Raw genomic sequence first — 23,707 nt, forward strand, 5'->3', positions numbered from 1 at the left:
CTTAGGTTGTTCATTATATTTGCACCAAAAAATACGTGATGATATTGTGTTTTTCAGTCTCGTCAGTATGCCATTTAACCTATAGCTTACTTTCTCGGAGGGTGGAAAATGTAGTTTAGACACCAACGTGTGCAGGAATCTTACTTTTTTCATCTGATTGCAGGTTATTATATAACGGTGCCGACTGCCGATTCTTGGTAGTTGATACCTCATCCAGCCTAGGGCAGATGAACCAACTCTGTGAATACGTTATGCAGCATCACTGGCTGTCCTATGAGCAAGGATGACAACGCCAATCACATCGCAGCAGGGCAACGTCAAACATGAGTTGAGAAATTCAGGATGATTTGGCCATTATAGACTAACATTCTGTGGTATCCTATGCCTGGGACATTAGTTGTTTTTTCTCTCTTTTTGCTGTGCAATCCGATCGGGTATCATTCAGGGAAGAATATAATGTCTAGAATATTGCACAGTCATGGTGAAGCGCTAGAACCGGATAGCCATGCCGCGGGTAAAGAAGACTGGGAATTTTCACTCTGACCAAATTCATGCTGTTTTTTGAAAAGGACTGAGTCGCTTCTTTAATGCTGCTTCCGATGTAACCTACTGTTGGCAGGAAGAACTGCGTGGCTGAAAAAAATACTGACACGTGGATTTATCGTCAAACTCAAGGCGATCCGTCTCTAATCACCCGTGCACTTTTTATCACACGGCAGTAACATTATGGATTGGCCTACACGGTAATCGAAAGGAAATGATACATCGGTATCATCGCGAACATCGAACAAGCGTTTATTTTTGTCGACTTTCTTCACTCATTCCATAGCCTACTGCGCTGAATTGTAAAGTGCAGGAGACAGCAAATCAAATCGTATACCTCTTTCGTTGAATGGCAATTCTGCAAAAACATGGAAAGAACTCTAGTCCAGATTTGGTCTGCCTCAAAGAAAAAACCACAGACAAAACCGGGGTCGCTGGAGGTCATCAGAAGAAGTGGAGTGAACCGAATACGTATTGGCCAAGGTAAATTTACGACGATTTTCAGTAGCCAATCTCACGTTTTTCCCACAGTCTAGAAGTGTTCATTTCAACGTAAAACTACCATAATGAAATGACACACCCTTTCTTTCTATGTTTTTAACCACACATAATATAATAACATAGATTGTTATTAGAGATTGTTAGTTCCTTATTTAGCAAATGCCATACAAGTTTGCAATGATTCCGGCTCCTCTATAGTTTACTATAATGTGTTGGCATTGGCAAATTATATTTTCAGAAAATGTTTCTCTCCCTTGATTTCAGAAAACATCAAATCTACCACTCATACACATGTAGCTTTGTTTTTGATACTTTGTTGCTACTTTTGAGTCCAAATGTAACACTGCTACGAGGGACTTTCACAAATAAATACTCGACTTTCTTATTAATCAGATAACTGTCAACTGGTGGTCTCAAGATTATTTTAAAGCTAACTTTACTAAGCTGCACACACATAACTTTGGGGAATTTTAAAAGCTTCTAGGTCTAGGAAGTCTGATAGTCAGGCATTCATAGAATTTTATTAAAGGCATGATAGCCTAATCTTTGCTTTGACTTGCCAACTAAGAATTCAGTCAGATTCACTCAAATAATTATCATATAATGAGATTTAGGCCTAACCTATCTAGTTAACACAATTTAGCCCAGGCAAATTTAGACGTTTCAAGTTCTGTGAAAATGCGTAGTTGGTTTAGTTTAAGTTCCAATTTGCCATTTACAAGAAACAATCAGAATAAATGCACAGATGTTGGTTTTACTGAGAATATCACACCTACTCTTACTCACACCCACACATATTGTCAATTACACACACCGAACACACACATCCCTGTTTTCTGCTGGTCACACTTATGTCCTCTGTCCCCGCTATGCAGACCCCTGGCGCGGGTATGGACGGTGGTGCTACTCCTGGGGACCTGTCTGCTGTACTGTGCCCGCGTGGCCATGCCCATCTGTGCCGTTAGCATGGCGGAGAAGTTCAACTGGACCAAGAGGGATCAGGGCATGGTGCTGGGTAGCTTCTTCTGGGGTTACTGCTTCACACAGGTCCTCGGAGGCTACGTCAGCGACAGGTGGGCAACAAGAGGAGATGATTATACTTTATTGCCTGTTTGCACAACATGCAGCTGCTCTCATTACATACAATATCTAGAATAAAAAGTGTCCATTGCATTACATTTATTCACTTTTAAACACAGATGGACAATGGGGTCCTATGAGCCCTGAAATCTGAGAATTAAATAGCCTAAAACTTTGTCTGTTTTACACGTCTGTTTGGGATTTAAGTGAACAAAAAGAAGAGCAGTTGTTGGTAATATCAATTAAAAATCTATCTCCTTAATTACAATAATTCATGTAGAACCCCTCCAGAGCAGAAGCAACAAAAAAAGAATGTAGCGGGCCTCTTGAAGACAGGCCCTTTATATTCTAATCAGACAGTACCAAATGTTCTCTAAACATCAAGCTGAGAGGCTGGTACGAAGTCAAAGCAATATACAGTATACAGTGACCGAGTCACAGTGTTCATAATGCCATCAATACAATAATAATCAGTGTGTCCTGGCTTCTAGTAGTCTGAGGTACTGAGTGCTCTGGAGCAGATTTTCATCAAGGATCTCTGTACTTTGCTGTTCATCTTTCCCTCGAACCTGAATAGTCTCCCAGTCCCTGCCGCTGAAAAACATCCCCACAGCATGATGCTGCCACCACCATGCTTCACCGTAAAGATGGTGCCAGCTTTCATCCACACGTGATGCTTGGCATTCAGACCAATGAGTTCAATCTTGGTTTCATCAGACCAGACAAATCTTGTTTTTCATGGTTATGAGATTCTTTTTGTACCTTTTGGCAAACTTCAGTTGGGCTGTCATGTGCCTTTTACTGAGGAATGGCTTCCGTCTGGCTATTCTACCATAAAGGCCTGATTGGTGGAGTGCTGCAGAGATGGTTGTCCTTCTGGAATGTTCTCCCATCTCCACAGAGGAGCTCTGGAGCTCTGTCTGTGACCATCTGGTTCTTGGTCACATCCCTGACCTAGGCCCCTCTCCCCCGATTGCTCAGTTTGGCCGGGCGGCCAGTTCAAGAAAGAGTAGAAAGAGCATCATTCTTAAATGGAAGGAGGCCACTGTGTTCTTGGGGACCTTCAATGCTGCAGACATTTTTTGGTACACTTCCCCATATCTGTGCCTCAACACAATCCTGTCTCAGAGCTCTAAGGACAATTCCTTCAACCTCATGGCTTGGTGTTTTCTCTAACATGCATTTTCAGCTGTGGGACCTTTTTATATTGACACCTTTCCAAATCATGTCCAATCAATTGAATTTACCGCAGGTGGACTCCATTCAAGTTGTAGAAACATCTCAAGGATGATCAATGCAAACAGGATGCACCTCATAGCACAGGGTCTGAATACTTATGTAAATAAGGTATTTTTGTTTATAAAAATAGATTTGCAAAAATTTCTAAACCTTTTTTGATTTCATTATGTGGTATTGTGTGTAGATTGACAATTTTTATTTAATTCATTTTAGAATAAGGCTGTAATGTAAAGTGGAAAAAGGGAAGGAGTCTGAATACTGTGTGTGTGTGTGTGTGTGTGTGTGTGTGTGTGATGTAGCTCCTTTTAAATATTCCAATTACATCTTACAGCTGCTCCATCAGGACAATACAGCCTATAAAACAAGGCATTTTATATGAATCATATTCACTTTAAAAACACCCCATTACAATGCTATTACCCATTGGCCCTAAAAGCAAAAGAACCGAGGGATGGTGATAGAATGTCATGGTAGAGAGATTCTACTGCACAAGCTGTAAGGCCCTCAAACTCTTTATTTTCATTGTTCCTCTCCTATAATAAGGGACTGATTAAGACCTGAGACACCAGGTATGTGCAATTCATTATCAGGTAGAACAGAACCAGCAGGCTCCGGACCTCGTAGGGTAAGAGTTGAATACCCCTGCTGTAGAGTATGAACGGAATGTCGTTTGGGGATATTTGAGGTTGAGAGGCTAAGAGTCATGAGTGGAATTTGAAGGGCAGTATGTGACTGTTAGTATGATAATGTCTCTGTTGTTTGAAGAGGACCCAGGACTTGTGCCGGTGTCTAGGTGGTGAAAAGGGTGCGGTTATCTTGGTTACAGGAATGACGTTACTGGTTAGTTGTGTTTTCTTTGTGTGCTGCTCCCATTCAAAGCGGATCAAATCATCCAGTCAGTACTTTCTTAATTACCCTGCCTAACAGTTGTTTCCTGGTTAGAAATATTAGTACCAAGACATGTAAATGGCCTACAGACTGAAATATCAGTGTAAAACGTGTTTGTAAAATCATTCTCTCCATCTCTTCACATGGCAGGAGAAGCTCAGGGTCATGTCACATGTCAACAGAAATAAGTCATCGGAGAGTTCCAAGTTCAGAAGCCTCTGCTTTCAACTCCACCACCCAAAATCAATGAAGTGAAACAGTATTCTGACTAAACTCTACTAGAGCAGTGCATATTTGGTCTAAACACCTTTGGCAGAAACCTGAAGCTATTATCATATCACTACTGATATCTGTTCAGTCCTTTCAGATGTTAGAGGAAGGAACCAGGAAATATGGAGCTATTCATTGGAATTATGAACTGGGTGGTTTGAGGCCTGAATTCTGATTGGCTGAAAGCCATGGTATATCAGACCGGGTATGACAAAAAAAATATTTTAACTGCTCTAATTACGTTGTTAACCAGTTTGTAATAGCAGTAAGGCACCTCAGGGGTTTGTGGTATATTGGTCATATACCACACCCCTTTGCCTTGTTGCTTAAAAGTAGCCTCCTTTTTCTTGTCTTCTTTTCTTCAATTGCATTGTTCTGACAACACAGGAGAGGTAAAAGCCTCTTGTTGGAAACAACTGGATAACCTGGTTTCATATACACTGAACCAAAATATAAACGCAACATGTAAAGTGTTGTTCCCATGTTTCATGAGCTGAAATAAAAGATTCCAGAAATGTTCAATACGCACAAAAAGCTTATTTCTCTCAGATTTGTTTATATCCCTGTTAGTGAGCATTTCTCCGTTGCCAAGATAATCCATCTGACAGGTGTGGCATATCAAGAAGCTGATTTAAACAGCATGATCATTACACAGGTGCACCTTGTGCTGGTGACAATAAAAGGCTACTCTAAAACGTTTTGACATACAGCACGATGCCACAGATGTCTCAAGTTTTGTGGGAGTGTGCAATTGGCATGCTGACTGCAGGAAGGTTCACCAGAGCTGTTGCAAGGGAAGTACATTTCTCTACCATAAGCCACCTCCAACGTCGTTTTAGAGAATTTGGCAGTACGTCCACCTGGCCTCACAACCGCAGACCACGTGTATGGTGCCGTATGGGTGAGCGGTTCGTTGATGTCAACGTTTTGAAAAGAGTACCCTATGGTGGCAGTGAGGTTATGTTATGGGCAGGCATAAGCTACGGACAAGGAACACAATTGAATTTTATCTATGGCAATTTGAATGCTCAAAAATACCGTAACGAGATCCTGAGGGCCAATTTTTTTTCAGGTATCTGTGACCAACAGATGCATATCTGTATTCCCAGTCATGTGAAATCCATAGATTAGGGCCTAATTTATTTATTTCAATTGACTGATTTCCTTTAATGAACTGTAACTCAATAAAATAAATGACATTTTTGCATGTTTTATATTTTTGTTTAGTGTATGTCCATATTTGTAAGAATAGTTCAAATGAAGAAAGGTAGATGAGGAAATACGTGTTGCACTGTTGAGATGCATAGGCCTATACATATCTTCCCTCAAGGTTGAACTGTTATCATGGGGTTATAGTACTGTGTCTGTCCCTTAATGTTGACAGTTACTCTCGATATACAACCTCTTCGTTTCATCACTCTCTTCCCCTCAGGGTTGAAGGAGGGGGTTAGTAGTGCAGTAGTAATGATAATGTTATATAACTCCATCACTTCCCCTCAGGGTTGAAGAAGGGGGTTAGTAGTGCAGTAGTAATGATAATGTTATATAACTCCATCTCTTCCCCTCAGGGTTGGAGGGGGTTAGTAGTGTAGTAGTAATGATAATGTTATATAACTCCATCACTTCCCCTCAGGGTTGAAGGAGGGGGTTAGTAGTACAGTAGTAATGATAATGTTATATAACTCCATCACTTCCCCTCAGGGTTGAAGGAGGGGTTAGTAGTGCAGTAGTAATGATAATGTTATATAACTCCATCCCCTCAGGGTTGAAGGAGGGTAGTGCAGTAGTAATGATAATGTTATATAACTCCATCTCTTCCCCTCAGGGTTGCAGTAGTAATGATAATGTTATATAACTCCATCACTTCCCCTCAGGGTTGAAGGAGGGGGTTAGTAGTGTAGTAGTAATGATAATGTTATATAACTCCATCACTTCCCCTCAGGGTTGGAGGGGGTTAGTAGTGCAGTAGTAATGATAATGTTATATAACTCCATCACTTCCCCTCAGGGTTGAAGGAGGGGGTTAGTAGTGCAGTAGTAATGATAATGTTATATAACTCCATCTCTTCCCCTCAGGGTTGAAGGAGGGGGTTAGTAGTGCAGTAGTAATGATAATGTTATATAACTCCATCTCTTCCCCTCAGGGTTGAAGGAGGGGGTTAGTAGTGCAGTAGTAATGATAATGTTATATAACTCCATCTCTTCCCCTCAGGGTTGAAGGAGGGGGTTAGTAGTGCAGTAGTAATGATAATGTTATATAACTCCATCACTTCCCCTCAGGGTTGAAGGAGGGGGTTAGTAGTGCAGTAGTAATGATAATGTTATATAACTCCATCACTTCCCCTCAGGGTTGAAGGAGGGGGTTAGTAGTGCAGTAGTAATGATAATGTTATATAACTCCATCACTTCCCCTCAGGGTTGAAGGAGGGGGTTAGTAGTGCAGTAGTAATGATAATGTTATATAACTCCATCACTTCCCCTCAGGGTTGAAGGAGGGGGTTAGTAGTGCAGTAGTAATGATAATGTTATATAACTCCATCACTTCCCCTCAGGGTTGAAGGAGGGGTTAGTAGTGCAGTAGTAATGATAATGTTATATAACTCCATCACTTCCCCTCAGGGTTGAAGGAGGGGGTTAGTAGTGCAGTAGTAATGATAATGTTATATAACTCCATCACTTCCCCTCAGGGTTGAAGGAGGGGGTTAGTAGTGCAGTAGTAATGATAATGTTATATAACTCCATCACTTCCCCTCAGGGTTGAAGGAGGGGGTTAGTAGTGCAGTAGTAATGATAATGTTCTGACTTTCTTTCAGGGCTAGAGGTGAGACTGTATAATTGTAACAGTAACAATAGTGTTATATTACTGGAGAGTGTCTGTAGTTATAGTAACAGTATTATTTCCATCTGTGTCCCTCAGGGTTGGAGGTGAGAAGGTGCTCCTCCTCTCTGCGGCGGCCTGGGGGGCGATGACAGCCTTCACGCCCGTCCTGGCCCACTTCTGCTCTCAGCCCATCTTCTCCATGACGCTGGCCCGCTTCCTTATGGGGCTGCTGCAAGGTCAGGGGGCACTGGGCACTGGGGGCTAATGAAAATCTTGGCTACATCTCAAATCACTCCTTTATGTATTCCTAAATTGCGCACTAATTATGACTAGAGGCACATAGGGAAACTGGGATTATGACTAGAGACACATAGGGAAACTGGGATTATGACTAGAGACACATAGGGAAACTGGGATTATGACTAGGGATGCATAGGGAAACTGGGATTATGACTAGAGACACATAGGGAAACTGGGATTATGACTAGAGACACATAGGGAAACTGGGATTATGACTAGGGACACAGGGAAACTGGGATTATGACTAGAGACACATAGGGAAACTGGGATTATGACTAGGGACACAGGGAAACTGGGATTATGACTAGAGACACATAGGGAAACTGGGATTATGACTAGAGACACATAGGGAAACTGGGATTATGACTAGGGATGCATAGGGAAACTGGGATTATGACTAGAGACACATAGGGAAAGCCTGACTAACCGGTGCCTATATGTAGCCTCACTACTTTTATAGCCTCGCTACTGTATATAGCCTGTCTTTTTACTGTTGTTTTATTTCTTTACTTACCTATTGTTCACCTAACACCTTTTTTGCACTATTGGTTAGAGCCTGTGAGTAAGCATTTCACTGTAAGTAAGCATCTACACCTGTTGTATTCGGCGCACATGACAAATAAACTTTGATTTGATTTAAAACTGGCATTATGACTAGGGACACATAGGGAAACTGGGTTATGACTTGGGAAACTGGCATTATGACTAGGGACACAGGGAAACTGGCATTATGACTAGGGACACAGGGAAACTGGCATTATGACTAGGGACACAGGGAAACTGGGATTATGACTAGGGACACAGGGAAACTGGGATTATGACTAGGGACACATAGGGAAACTGGGATTATGACTAGGGACACATAGGGAAACTGGGATTTTTGTATTTATTTTACCTTTATTTAACTAGGCAAATCAGTTAAGAACAAATTCTTATTTTCAATGACGGCCTAGGAACAGTGGGTTAACTGCCTGTTCAGGGGCAGAACGACCTTTGTACCTTGTCAGTTTGGGGGTTTGAACTTGCAACCTTGCAGGTTACTAGTCCAACTCTCTAACCACTAGGCTACCCTGCCGCCCCATTATGACTATGGACACAGGGAAACTGGGATTATGACTAGGGACACATAGGGAAACTGGGATTGTAACTGGTGAACAGAGGCATTGAATGTGTGTATGTGTACCTCTAGGTGTCCACTACCCGTCTCTGGCCAGCCTGTGTTCTCAGAAGGTGGTGGAGAGTGAGAGAGGATTCCTCATGAGCACTGTGGGCAGTGGCTCCTACCTGGGGTGAGTCTAGCTCTGCAGCACTTCCTGTTTAGACGCTGATCTAAGGTCTGTTTTGCATTTCCCCCACTAAGGGTTTAGGATAGGTTTGGGTGAAGGTAAACTAGTCCTAGATCTGTGCCTTTGGGCAGATTCTACTGCTGTTGTTAAGGTCATGTGCTATGGAAGCCAGGGTCAGACATGTATCATTGGAGTTGGGGAGGGATGACAACATGTCATTTTGGGCTGGCCATAAACAGCTCATCAGGGGGCCACAGACGTCTCCAGCTCTCCACAGATGTTCTTGTTTTGCCATTTTAGTAGTAAACCATAAATAGACAATGAGGTGCGCAGCTAAAGCTCTTTGAACTACCGTCTGTGTGTGTGTGACCATGCTGTTGTCTCCTGCAGAACACTGGTGATTGGGGGGGCTGGTTCCCTCATGCTGGACCTGTATGGTTGGGAGAGCGTGTTCTATGTGTCAGGCATGCTCTCTGTCCTCTGGGCGTACTGCATGTGGAAATACCTGCTCAAAGGGGAAGGTAAGGTGTGTGTGTTTGTGTTTGTTTGACCAGGTAGGCCAGTTGAGAACAAGTTCCAATTTCCAACTGCGACCTGGCCAAGATAAAGCAAAGCAGTGCGACAAAAAACAACAACACAGAGTTGCACATAAACAAACGTACACTCAATAACACAATAGAAAAATCTATATACAGTGTGTGCAAATGGAGTAAGGAGGTAAAGCAATAAATAGGCCAATTGTAGTGAAGTAATTTCAATTTAGCAAATTAACACTGGAGTGATAGATGTGCAGATGATGATGTGCGGGTAGAAATACTGGTGTGCAAAAGAGCAAAAAAGTAAATAAAAACAATATGGGGATGAGGTAGGTAGTTGGATGGGCTATCTACAGATGGGCTGTGTACAGCTGCAGCGATCGTTAAGCTGCTCAGATAGCTGATAGTTAAAGTTAGTGAGGGAGATATAAATCTCCAACTTCGGCGATTTTTGCAATTCGTTCCAGTCATTGGCAGCAGAGAACTGTAAGAAAAGGCAGCCGAAGAAGGTGTTGGCTTTGGGGATGACCAGTGAGATATACCTGCTGGAGCGCGTGCTACGGGTGGGTGGTGTTATGGTGACCAGTGACCTGAGATAAGGCAGAGACTTATACAGTCATGGCCAAAAGTTTTGAGAATGACACATTCATTTTCACAAAGTCTGCTGCCTCAGTTTGTATGATGGCAATTTGCATATAATCCAAAATATTATGAAGAGTGATCAGATTAATTGCAATTGCAAAGTCCCTCTTTGCATTCAAATGAACTTAATCCCCCAAAAACATTTCCACTGCATTTCAGCCCTGCGACAAAAGGACCAGCTGACATCATGTCAGTGATTCTCTCGTTAACACAGGTGTGAGTGTTGATGAGGACAAGGCTGGAGATCACTCTGTCATGCTGATTGAGTTTGAATAACTGGGGTGGCAGGGTAGCCTAGTGGTTAGAGCGTTGGACTAGTAACCGGGAGGTTGCAAGTTCAAACCCCCGAGCTGACAAGGTACAAATCTGTCATTCTGCCCCTGAACAGGCAGTTAACCCACTGTTCCTAGGCCATCATTGAAAATAAGAATTTGTTCTGAACTGACTTGCCTAGTTAAATAAAGGTAAAATAAATTTAAAAAAAATAATAGACTGGAAGCTTCAAAAGGAGGGTGGTGCTTGGAATCATTGTTCTTCCTCTGTCAACCATGGTTACACGTGCAGTCATCATTGCTTTGCACAAAAAGGGCTTCACAGGCAAGGATATTGCTGCCAGTAAGATTGCACCTAAACCAACCATTTATCGGATCATCAAGGACTTCAAGGAGAGCGGTTCAATTGTTGTGAAGAAGGCTTCAGGGCGCCCAAGAAAGTCCAGCAAGCGCCAGGACCGTCTCCTAAAGTTGATTCGGCTGCGGGATCGTGGCACCACCAGTACAGAGCTTGCTCAGGAATGGCAGCAGGCAGGTGTGAGTGCATCTGCACGCACAGCGAGAATGGAGAATGGCCTGGTGTCAAGAAGGGCAGCAAAGAAGCCATTTCTCTCCAGGAAAAACATCAGGAACAGACTGATATTCTGCAAAAGGTACAGGGATTGAAAAAAGCATGTCCGGAGAAGACAAGGTGAGCGCTACCATCAGTCCTGTGTCATGCCAACAGTAAAGCATCCTGAGACCATTCATGTGTGGGGTTGCTTCTCAGCCAAGGGAGTGGGCTCACTCACAATTTTTCCTAAGAACACAGCCATGAATAAAGAATGGTACCAACACATCCTCCGAGAGCAACTTCTCCCAACGATCCAGGAACAGTTTGGTGACAAACAATGCCTTTTCCAACATGATGGAGCACCTTGCCAGAAGGCAAAAGTGATAACTAAGTGGCTCGGGGAACAAAACGTTGATATTTTGGGTCCATGGCAAGGAAACTCCCCAGACCTTAATCCCAGTGAGAACTTGTGGTCAATCCTCAAGAGGCGTGTGGACAAACAAAGGTTTGTCAGACAAATTCTGACAAACTCCAAGCATTGATTATGCAAGAATGGGCTGCCATCAGTCAGGATGTGGCCCAGAAGTTAATTGACAGCATGCCAAGGTGGATTGCAGAGGTCTTGAAAAAGAAGGGTCAACACTGCAAATATTGACTCTTTGCATCAACTTCATGTAATTGTCAATAAAAGCCTTTGACACTTATGAAATGCTTGTAATTATACTTCAGTATTCCATAGTAACATCTGACAAAAATATCTAAAGACACTAACGTAGCAGACTGTGAAAATTCATATTTGTGTCATTCTCAAAACTTTTGGCCAAGGCTGTAGATGACCTGGAGCCAGTGGGCCTGGCAACTAACATGTAGCGAGGGCCAGCCGACGAGAGCATACAGGTCGCAGTGATGGGTGGTATATGGGACTTTGGTGACAAAACGGATGGCACTGTGATAGACTGCATCCAGTTTGCTGAGTAGAGTGTTGGAGGCTATTTTGTAAATGACATCGCCGAAGTCGAGGATCGGTAGGATTGTCAGTTTTATGAGGGTATGTTTGGCAGAGTGAGTGAAGGAGGCTTTGTTGCGAAATAGGAAGCCGATTCTAGATTTAATTTTGGATTGGAGATGCTTAATATGAGTCTGGAAGGAAAGGTTACAGTCTAGCCAGACACATGTATTTGTAGTTTTCAACATATTCTAAGTCAGAACCGACAAGAGTAGCGATGCAGGTGTGGGCAGCAATCGGTTGAAGAGCATGCATTTAGTTTTACTAGCGTTTTAAGAGCAGTTGGAGGCCACAGAAGGAGTGTTGTATGGGATTGAAGCTCGTTTGGAGGTTTGTAAACCCAGTGTCCAAAGAAGGGCCAGATGTATACAGAATGGTGTCGTCTGAGTAGAGGTGGATCAAGGAATCACCCAGAGTAAGAGCGACATCATTGATATATACAGAAAAAAGAGTCGGCCCGAGAATTGAACCCTGTGGTTCCCCCATAGACTGCCAGAGGTCCGGACAACAGGCCCTCCGATTTGACATACTGAACTCTGTCTGAGAAGTAGTTGCTGAACCAGGCGAGGCAGTCATTTGAGGCTGTTGAGTCTGTTGATAAGAATGTGGTGATTGATGGATTCGAAAGCCTTGGCCAGGTTGATGAAGACAGCTGCACAGTAAGTACTGTCTTTTATCGATGGCGGTTATGATATCGTTTAGTACCTTGAGCGTGGCTGAGTTGCACCCGTGACCAGCTCAGAAACCGGATTGCACAGCGGAGAAGCTACGGTGGGATTCGAAATGGTCAGTGATCTGTTTGTTAACTTGGCCTTAGAAGACTTTAGAAAGGCAGGGCAGGATGGATATAGGTCTGTAATAGTTTGGGTCTAGAGTGTCACTCACTTTGAAGAGGGGGATGACCGCTGCAGCTTTCCAATCTTTAGGAATCTCGGACAATACGAAGGAGAGGTTGAACAGACTAGTAATAGGGGTTGCAACAATTTCAGAGGATAATTTTAGAAAGGGAGGGTCCAGATTGTCTAGCCCAGCTGGTTTGTACGGGTCCAGGTTTTGCAGCTCTTTCTGAATATCGGCTATCTGGATTTGGGTGAAGGAGAAGCTGGGGAGGCTTGGGCAAGTCGCTGCGGGGGGTGCAGAGCTGTTTGCTGGGGTTGGGGTAGCCAGGAGGAAAGCATGGCCAGCCGTAGAGACATGCTTATTGAAATTATCGTGGATATATCGGTGGTGACAGTGTTTCCCAGCCTCAGTGCAGTAGGCAGCTGGGAGGAGGTGCTCTTATTCCCCATGGACTTCAGTGTCCCAGAACTTTTTGGAATAAGAGCTACAGGATGCACATTTCTGTTTGATAAAGCTAGCCTTTGCTTTCCTAACTGACTGTATGTATTGGTTCCTGACTTCCCTGAAAAGTTGCATATCGCGAGGACAATTCGATGCTAGTGCAGTACGCCACAGGATGTTTTTTGTGCATGTCGAGGGCAGTCAGGTCTGGAGTGAACCAAGGGCTATATCTGTTCTTAGTTCTGCATTTTCTGAAAGGGGCATGCCTATTTAAGATGGTGAAGAAATTACTTTTAAAGGCATCCTCTACTGACGGGATGAGGTCAATATCCTTCCAGAATACCCGGGCCAGGTCGATTAGAAAGGCCTGCTCGCATAAGTGTTTTAAGGAGCATTTGACAGTGATGAGGGGTCGTTTGATAGATAGATGGGGGGCAATCAATGCACATATGCTGTCCAGGGTACAGCTGGGAGCTAAGGGGGGTCTATAACAGGCGGCGATAGTGAGAGATTTATTTCTGGAGAGATTCATTTTTAAAATTAGAAGCTCGAACTGTTTGGGCTATGACCTGGAAAGTATGACAGAACTTTGCAGGCTATCTCTGCAGTAGATTGCAACTCCTTTCCCTCTGGCAGTTCTATCTTGATGGAAAATGTTGTAGTTAGGGATGGGAGCCAGGATTCAGACACAGGAAGGACATCAGTGTTGGCCTGGTGTGCTGAAGCAGTGAGTAAAATAAACTTCGGGAGGAGGCTTCTGATGTTAACATTAATGAAACCAAGGCTTTTACGGTTACAGAAGTCAACAAATGAGAGCGCCTGGGAACACATAGGGCCTGGCTTAACCTCTACATCACCCGAGGAGCAAAGGAGGAGTAGGATGAGGGTACGGCTAAAGGCTATCAAAACTGGTCGTCTAGTGCATTGGGGGCAGAGAATAAAAGGAGCAGATTTCTGGGTGTGGTAGAATAGATTCAGGGCATAATGTACCGATAGGTATGGTAGGGTGCGGGTACAGTGGAGGTAAATCTAGGCATTGGGTGACGATTAGAGAGGTTGCATCTCTGGAGGCACTAGTTATGCTGGGTGGGGTCACTGCATGTGTGGGAGGTGGGACAAAAGATGTATCTGAGGCATGTTGAGTGAGGCTATGGGCTCAGCAATAAAATAAAACAATGATAACTACCCTAAACAACAGTATACAAGACATTTTGACATTAGAGAAACATAAAGCGAGGCATAAAGCAATCACCGGTGTTGTTTGGGAGAGCTAGCTAAGACAACAACGGGTAAGACAAGAACAGCTAAGACAAAAACAACAACAGGTAAAATGGCAATGAATGGCCAGAGAGAGTAAGTTAACTACATACAGGGCCTGAGTTTGAGGCTGGGGCCGACAGATAAACAAAATAAACAAAAATGGAGTACCGTGATTAATTAATTAATGAACAGTCAAGCAGGCATTAGCTATGTAGGTGATCACAGGGTCCAGTGAACAGCAATAGATGAAACAGGGAAGCCGTTAGGTAGTTGTTACTAGGCTAGCAAGCGGGGGACATGGCGTTCCTAAAGTTAGCAGGCCGGTGCTAGCAGAAGCATCTTCACCAACAAAGGCCGGTTGAGGGCACATCGGACAGGATTACATCGGCAGACCAATCGTGATGGATCGGCGGGGCTCTGTGTCGACAAATGATCCAGGCCAAATGGCAAAAGATGTATTGTAGCTGGAGTAATTTTGTTTGTTAGCCGGGAGATGCGCCTGGCTCGAGGCTAACTGGTGCTAGCTTCGGGACAAGGGCGTTAGCCGGCTAACTGTGATGATCCGATGCAAAGGTCCAGAGCTTACGGCAGGAATCCGGTGATGTCGTGGCTTCTAGTCGTGTTAGTGAAGAGTCTGGGAGGCATCAGCTGTGTAGACGAGTGATCATAGGGTCCACTGAGCAGGACGGGAGATGGGTCTGTCTCAAGGCTAGCTTCGGAGCTGGGCCACTCTGGAGTAATGGTCCAAAGCTTACGGCAGGAATCTGGTGAAGTAGTGGAGAAAAGCAATCCGATAAGCTCAGGGTTGATATTGCGCTGTGCAGACTGGCGGGTATTATCCAGGCTATCCAGGAGGTTCTAGCTATGAGGTCTAAAAATAGCAGATCCGTATCACAATTGGGTGAGGTGGGTTGCCGGAAGGTATGTTCAATTTTAAAATGGAAAAAGAGAGAGGAAAAATATTGAAATATATACAAAAAAGACAGAAAAAAACTAATTTACACGGGACAATGACAAAACACTTCTGCTTTGCTACGCCATCTTGGATTTACGCCATCTTGGATTTACGCCATCTTGGATTAACCAAGATGGCGTGTGTGTGTTCTGGGTGTGTGGTGATGAGAATATGCATATCTAACTGAAAGTTAACAAATGTTCAATTTCACAGCTAGACTATTTTCTGCAAGTGGTGGTATTTGATGTCACTCAAATCTAATTGTATTTGTCACATGCTTTGTAAACAACATATGTAGAACAACACTGAAATGCATACGGGCCCTTCCCAACAATGCCTGAGAAATATATAGAAAAAAATCATAACACATGGAATAAATACACAATGAATAAAGATGCTATGTACAGGGTTAGCCATCTGACCTTACCGCTGTTATGAACTACCTCTAAGCACCACATTGAGCTCAGAATTGCCTCTTTCTCGCTCTCTCTTTGCGTCTCTTTCTATCTCGCTCTCTCTTTCTTTCTCTCTTGCTCTCTCTGTCTGTCTGTCTGTCTGTCTGTCTGTCTGTCTGTCTGTCTGTCTGTCTGTTTCTTCCAGGTCCTATCATCACATTGGAGTCACTGGGTAGTGGAGGGCCCCAGTCCAAACTGTCCAGGAGACACTGGCTGCGCCTCTTCAAACAACCTGCTGTCTGGTGAGATAAGGCCCACACTCAATAGTGTGTGTGTGTGTGTGAGAGAGAGAGAGAGAGAGTGAATGGACCTTCTAAACAGCTGACTGCCAGCAGTCTTGAATGAGGTGGAGATATAATAACATCCTAGCCTGTACCTAACTGACTGAAATAGAGGTCTAGTACATTGATTCAGTTCTGTAGTCTCTCTCCTTTCTGATCAGCTCAGTTCCCTGCAGATGTTCCCGTCTCAAAGGCTTCATTCATATCCTCTGTGCCTCTCTATTGGCTGTTATTTATAGAACCATATAGCAGACCATGCAACTGATCCGCCCTGTGTACAATGACAGGACTTGTCAGGCTCATTGGTTTCATTTCCTGTAATGGCTCATAGTTATAAACTAACAACTAAACAGAAGAGCAAATGTCGCCAATTATGTGGGTGAGGGTTGGTGTGAGCGTGGATTAATATCACGGACCGACACTGTTAAGTTCATGAATGAGTAAAGGTCAGTAGAGAGAGCCACTTAATTTATTATTTTATTTTATTTAACCTTTAGTTTGCTAGGCAAGTCAGTTAAGAACAAATTCTTATTTACAATGACTGCCTACCCAGACCAAACCCTCCTTTAACCCAGACAACGCTCTGCCAATTGTGCGCCGCCCTATGGGACTTCCAGTCACGGCCGGTTGTGATACAGCCTGGGATCGAACCTGGGTCTGTAGTGATGCCTCTAGCACTACGATGCATTGCCTTATACCGCTGCGCCACTCAGGATCCCATTTAAACAGTCTGATAAAATATATAATATCAAATCAACAGTCTGATATTGCTTGATTTTATGTTGAACAGGCACATTAATTAAACTGTGGTGGGGGCCTATACATGAGTCATTATAGCCAGTAATGACTCGTGTATACACTGAGTTTACAAAACATTAGGAACACCTTCCTAATGAGTTACAGCCCCTTTTACCCCCAGAACAGCCTCAATTCGTCGGGGTATGGACTCTACAAGGTGTCAAGCGTTCCACAGGGATGCTGGCCCATGTTGACTCCAATGCTTCCTGCAGTTGTATCAAGTTGGCTGGATGTCCTTTGGGTGGTTGACCATTCTTGATACACACAGGAAACTGTTCAGTGTGAAAAATCCAGCAGCATTGCAGTTCTTGACACAAACCGGATGCACCTGGTACCTACTACCAGACCCCGTTCAAAGGCACTTAAATATTTTGTCTTGCCCATTCACCCTCTGAATGGCACACATACACAATCCATGTCTCAATTGTCTCAAGGCTTAAAATCCTTCTTTAACCTGTCTCCTCCCCTTCATCTACACTGATTGAAGTGTATTTAACAAGAGACATCAATAAGGGATCATATCTTTCACCTGGATTCACCAAGTCAGTTTATGTCATGGAAAGTTTGTACACTCAATGTAGCACCTTGTATTTTGGGGCTTTAAAATGGTGTAGCCTATGAGTCATAGAAGTGGTACACTAACTTATTTATATATTTTTGTTCTCTCTCTTTTGTGATTATCCTCCCTTCAGTGCTGTGATTATTACGCACCTTTGCACAGCAAGCACCTTCTTCACATTGTTATCATGGCTACCAACGTACTTCAAGGACACCTTCCCTGACGCCAAGGTAACTTAACAACCCCCCACTATCCTACCCCTCTCACTCCTCTCCCAATTCAACCCCTCAGAAGACAAAACAAAACGTGAAATTCCATATTTCAGTTCAAGGCTGGAATGACAAAGAGAACAAACATTCTTAAGTGTTCATAGAAATGGACTCAAAGCTAGCCAGACCCTGCATCTGACAGACCTGTGTAACACCAATAGAGGGTGCTGTAGACATGGTGCAGATGTGAAACCCTTCTAGCTAAGGAACTGAGATATTCCCTCATGTCATCAATGACATAAAGTAATTACAAGAAAACCATTTCAAAAGAAGTTGTAGAAAAAATATATGTAAATCAAGTTGGGCCTTTTGTCTCTACATACTAATGATATTCCTATAATCACTTTAAACCAATTGTCTTCATGTCATTCTCTGAGCTATTATCGATGTTCTTGGTGTTAAATGTGATGGTGTTCTCCCCTCAGGGTTGGGTGTTTAACGTTATCCCGTGGTTTGTGTCCATCCCCTCTTCGCTCTTCAGTGGCTGTCTCTCTGACCACCTCATCAGCAAAGGTACAGATCGGAATGCTGGTCTGACATCAGGAAACTAAATAAAAGATTCATTGTTTTGGTACCCTTATATGATGGTCAAGGGTTTTATCTAGATCTTTGTCCCACGTCATTGATTCTGTCTCTCTCTAGGTTATGACACAGCTGCTGTGAGGAAGCTTATGCAGGTACTGTAGTAGTTTGTTCCAGATTCAGTCCACAAATTACCATTGCAAGTTAACTTCGGATTTGCCTGAAGGACCCATTTAATGAAATTGGTGTGTGTGTGTGTGTGTCTGTTCCTCTGTGTGTCCTCTTCAGTTCTTCTCCATGGGTGTGTCCAGTGTGTTTACCCTCCTACTGTGTGGCACCACCACCTTCCCCTTGGCTGTGGCCTTTGTCTCTGTCACAATGGGTCTCACCACCTTCAGCCACAGGTACTAATGCACATCCCCAATTACACCCCTAGCCTCTAGACCACTATCCCCTAGGCCTAGGTTCTGACTACAGTGAATTTGAAAAGTGTTAAGACCCCTTGACTTTTTCCACAGCCTTATTCTAAAAAATATATTCATCAATCTACACACAATAACCCATAATGATAAAGCAAAAACAGATTGAGACATTTTAAGTAAAAAAATTTAAAAAATGGAAATATATCATTTACATAAGTATTCAGACCCTTTACTCAGTACTTTGTTGAAGCACCTTTGGCAGCGATTACAGCCTCGAGTTTTCTTGGGTATGATGCTACAAGCTTGGCACACCTGTATTTGGGGAGTTTCTCCCATTCTTCTCTGCAGATCCTCTCAAGCTCTGGCAGGTTGGATGGGGAGCGTCGCCGCACAGCTATTTTCAGGTCTCTCCAGAGATGTGTGATCGGTTTCATGTCTGGGCTCTGGCTTGTCCACTCAAGGACTTTCAAAGACTTGCCCCGAAGCCAGTCCTGTGTTGTCTTCGCTGTGTGCTTAGGGTCGTTGTCCTGTTGGAAGGTGAAACTTCGCCCCAGTCTGAGGTCCTGAGCGTTCTGGAGCAGGTTTTCATCAAGGATCTTTCTGTACTTTGCTCTGTTCATCTTTCCCTCGAACCTGACTAGTCTCCCGGTCCCTGCCGCTGAAAAACAGGGATGGTGCCAGGTTTCCTCCAGACGTGACGCTTGGCATTCAGGCCAAAGAGTTCAATCTTGTTTCTCATGGTCTGAGAGTCTTTAGGTGCCTTTTTTGCTAACTTCAAGTGGGCTGTCATGTGCCTTTTACTAAGGAGTGGCTTCCGTCTGGCCACTCTACCATAAAGCCCTGATTGGTGGAGTGCTGCAGAGATGGTTGTCCTTCTGGAAGGTTCTCCCATCATCAACTCTGGAGGTCTGTCAGAGTGACCATCAGGTTCTTGGTCACCTCCCTGACAAAGACCTTTCTCCCCTGATTGCTCAGTTTGGCCGGGACCCCAGCTCTAGGAAGAGTCTTGATGGTTCCGAACATCTTCCATTTAAGAATGACTGTGTTTTTGGGGATCTTCAATGTTGCAGAAATGTTTTGCTACACTTTCCTAGATCTCTGCCTCGACACAATCCTGTCTCAGAGCTCTATGGACAATTCATTCGACCTCATGGCTTGGTTTTTGCTCTGGCATGCACTGTCGACTGTGAAACCTTATATAGACAGGTGTGTGTCTTTCCAAATCTTGTCCATTCAATTGAATTTACTACAGGTGGACTCCATTCAAGTTGTAGAAATATCTCAAGGATAATGAATGGAAACAGGATGCACCCAAGCTCATTTTCGAGTCTCACAGCAAAGGGCCTGAATACTAACGTAAAATATGGTATTTTCAGCTGTTTGAAGCTGGTGTACAAAACCAAAAGTAAAAGACACAAAAATGTTACTTCAGAAAGGGTAGCATAGAAATAGCACACATAGAACTTCTTACACTTGCATTCAATGCAAATGACATATCTATAACTCACATTTCTATGTGAATTTGGTCAGGTTGCCCAAAAAGTGACACAATGCAGTTTTAAGGATGTGACTGATAAATGTAGGATGTAGATAATAACATGGAATAGATCATGTGAACATAAACAGCCACTATGTAGGTCCACTTATCTTTTTATGACTCTGGTCTGTCACATTTATAAGTTATGACTCAATATGAAGCAATACCTGAAGCAATTCATGTAACATTCAGATTGGGAGTCTGTATAGCACCTTATATAGCCCCTTATATACTGTTGTGTCTGGATTCCAGTGGTGTGTCTGTGAACGTTCAGGACCTGGCTCCGTCCTGTGCTGGGGCTCTGTTTGGTATGATACACCAATAACTACTTCATCAACCTCTCAACAGATTTCACATTTGTGTATTCCTTCTAATGAATATTACAGTCCTGTCAGATATGACAAATGTGTCTATTTTTCATTGCAGGTGTTATGAATACCTGTGGAGCTTTTTCAGGTAAGCATCTGTACCGAGGGACTATAAACTAAATCTGAAGCCTCTGTGATGAATCTTTCACCAGCAGTTACAGAACTAGTTGGTTTACCCTTTCATTAACTTCTGATACAAATAATTCATCTGGTTGTTCTGAAGGCAAAACTTTGGGTTGTGTCTCTAACCAGTCGCATTGCCTCAATGCATATTTCATATTGGAATGAAAAGAGTTTGTCAGAACTCATTGAGGGAATAGAGCATGACAGTTATGGCTTCAGTTAGGTTTTTGACATTTCAATCGATTTACTTATACCTCACACAGCTGGGAATGGGAGGCTGAACTCTTTGTGCCTGACTGCGTTTGTTTCATGTGCTAAATTGGTATGCCTTTGTCAGAAATTGTTCAGTGTGTCTGTGTGTATTGTGTTTGTTGTATTTTCCCTGCGTATCTGATCGTGTGTGGGGGTTTCTCCAGGTGTGCTGATGGTTTATTTCTCGGGGTATCTGATCGAGGCTACAGGGTCGTGGGCATCTGTCTTTGCCCTCATCACTGTGGTGAACCTGGTGGGCCTGGTCACCTTCCTGGCCTTCGCTGAGGCTCGCCGGGTCGACATCGACTCTTCCAAGGGCCGCTACCACAACATCCACATCTAAGTTCATACGTTGGGATATGGGAACCACAGCTTGCTACCACAACATCCACCTATGAAACTGAGGGGCCAAACCGGGACCTTGGTCAGCACTATCCACATCTGAGTCCCTAAAATAGGACCAGAAACCACATTTGTCTACCACAGAATGCACACCGGAGTCTTAACTATGGGATGAGAAGAGAGAGAACCGTGGCCTGTTAGACGTATCAAAACATCCACATCAGAATTTGAGGAAGCGATAACAGAAGTGAATGAGTCAGCCCCAGAGCTGTTTGAAAGGCAGCATGTCAGGTCATCGTGCTACAACATATTATTTATATTGTTTAAATAATCTTTCTAGTCAAGTGTTTGAATGTTTGATCGTCCGTCGTTGGGCTGGGATTGTGGAGTAGTAGTCATGGAAACTGGTTTCTCACCCAGGTCTGTGTCTATGTTGGAGGAACACAAGGAGAATGACAGATGTTTGAGTTGGTTTAGTCAGTTTGACAGTTGTAGACGGAGCAGGATGTGTGTTTGTGGTTGAGGAGAGAGGCGTTGCTCTGGTGAGACTATGTAGACTGAACAAGAAAGGGTTGTTTGGGGAGGGGGGGGCACTAGTAGGTGAGACTCAGTCCCTCCCCCAGCCTCAGACATGACAGTGAGTGACATCTAATTAGAAGGGGACTAATCACCCATAAACCCACTCTGATGTTCTATACAATTGATCTGCCATCATCTTCATATCCATGGTTACATGCTCATCATCTTGTCAGTGTGCCTCACTGCATTATGTTTAATCTCAAGCTTTTACAGAGAGACTTTAGCCTCAACATACACTTAGCTAGAAGGATTTGTTTTGTATTAAATTAAGAAGACCTAAGGTTATTATTCTTATTTTTATGAACATAATTGCATGACATGTTCAAATACGGATACCTCAATCATATAGATTTTTTACATTTCTTTAATTTATATTATGACTTACAGTATATATCAATTATGTTGTCAATCCAGAATGTATGTAGAAAGAGACTCGGTTGAGATTTTGTCATATTTGCTGTGAGTTTGGGCACTTAAAGGAGACTTGGTTGTTGCAGTTCCCCACAGCTGATGAGGCAACCAACTGTCATGTAGTAGACAGTTCCCTGTTTGTTATGGTTACTTCATAGTCTGGGCAGGATGTGATGTCATTGGTGAGGAAATCCAACTGTGACAAGAAGTGAATGTATTACGGTGTATAGCTTTATCAGCCACAGTGGGATACTGACACAGTAGGCTTCTAGTAGCTACTCCGTCTGAGTCAAAATACATGTGCAGTTGAGGTCGGAAGTCTACATACACCTTAGCCAAATACATTTAAACTCAGTTTTTCACAATTCCTGACATTTAATCCGAGTAAAAATGTCCCTTCTTAGGTCAGTTAGGATCACCACTTTATTTTAAGAATGTGAAATGTCAGAATAATAGTAGAGAGAATTATTTATTTCAGCTATTATTTATTTCATCACATTCCCAGTGGGTCAGAAGTTTACATACACTCAATTAGTATTTGGTAGCATTGCCTTTTAAATGATTTAACCTGGGTCAAACGTTTTGGGTAGCCTTCCACAAGCTTCCCACAATAAGTTGGGTGAATTTTGGCCCATTCCTCCTGACAGAGCTGGTGTAAATGAATCAGGTTTGTAGGCCTCTTTGCTCACAAACGCTTTTTCAGTTCTGCCCACAAATGTTCTATATGATTAACGTCAGGGCTTTGTGATGGCCACTCCAAAACTTTGACTTCTTTGTCCTTAAGCCATTTTGCCACAACTTCGGATGTATGCTTGGGGTCATTGTCCATTTGGAAGACCTATTTGTGACCAAGCTTTAACTTGGCTTTAACTGATGTCTTGATGTTGCTTCAATATATCCACATAATTTTCCTTTTCTCATGATGCCATCTATTTTGTGAAGTGCACCAGTCCCTCCTGCAGCAAAGCACCCCCACAACATGATGCTGCCACCCCCGTGCTTCACGGTTGGGATGGTGTTCCTCGGCTTGCAAGCCTCCCCCTTTTCCTCCAAACATAATGATGGTCATTATGGCCAAACAGTTCTATTTTTGTTTCATCAGACCAGAGGACATTTCTCCAAAAAGTACGATCTTTGCCCCCATGTGCAGTTGCAAACCGTAGTCTGGCTTTTTTATGGTGGTTTTGGAGCAGTGGCTTCTTCCTGTCGATATAAGACTTGTTTTACTGTGGATATAGATACTTTTGTAACTGTTTCCAACCAGAATCTCCACAAGGTCCTTTGCTGTTGTTCTGGGATTGATTTGCACTTTTCACTCCAAAGTACGTTCATATGTAGGAGACAGAATGCGTCTACT

The 23,707-nt window shown here is 43.3% G+C and overlaps 1 protein-coding gene across 1 annotated transcript; it reads left to right on the forward strand.

The window, feature by feature from the left end:
• Positions 1–315: 315 nt before the first annotated feature.
• On the forward strand, positions 316–22,767 carry LOC112222301 (solute carrier family 17 member 9-like). The gene is made up of 13 exons (XM_024385070.2): positions 316–1,026; positions 1,920–2,117; positions 7,438–7,577; positions 8,831–8,930; positions 9,318–9,448; positions 16,033–16,129; positions 17,659–17,755; positions 18,220–18,307; positions 18,437–18,471; positions 18,605–18,720; positions 20,528–20,583; positions 20,702–20,731; positions 21,183–22,767. Exons 1-13 carry the CDS (start codon positions 893–895, stop codon positions 21,359–21,361), a joined length of 1,401 nt encoding a protein of 466 aa, XP_024240838.2. The 5' UTR covers positions 316–892; the 3' UTR covers positions 21,362–22,767.
• Positions 22,768–23,707: the final 940 nt, after the last annotated feature.

The sequence above is a fragment of the Oncorhynchus tshawytscha genome, linkage group LG22 (genome assembly GCF_018296145.1).
Source record: "Oncorhynchus tshawytscha isolate Ot180627B linkage group LG22, Otsh_v2.0, whole genome shotgun sequence".
Classification (NCBI taxonomy): domain Eukaryota; kingdom Metazoa; phylum Chordata; class Actinopteri; order Salmoniformes; family Salmonidae; genus Oncorhynchus; species Oncorhynchus tshawytscha.

Coding starts and splice junctions, on each gene's coding strand:
- LOC112222301 (XM_024385070.2), top strand. CDS start 893: ATGGCAATTCTGCAAAAACATGGAAAGAACTCTAGTCCAGATTTGGTC. Junction 17,756..18,219: donor ACACCTTCCCTGACGCCAAG/GTAACTTAACAA, acceptor TTCTCCCCTCAG/GGTTGGGTGTTTAACGTTAT. Junction 18,308..18,436: donor TGACCACCTCATCAGCAAAG/GTACAGATCGGA, acceptor GTCTCTCTCTAG/GTTATGACACAGCTGCTGTG.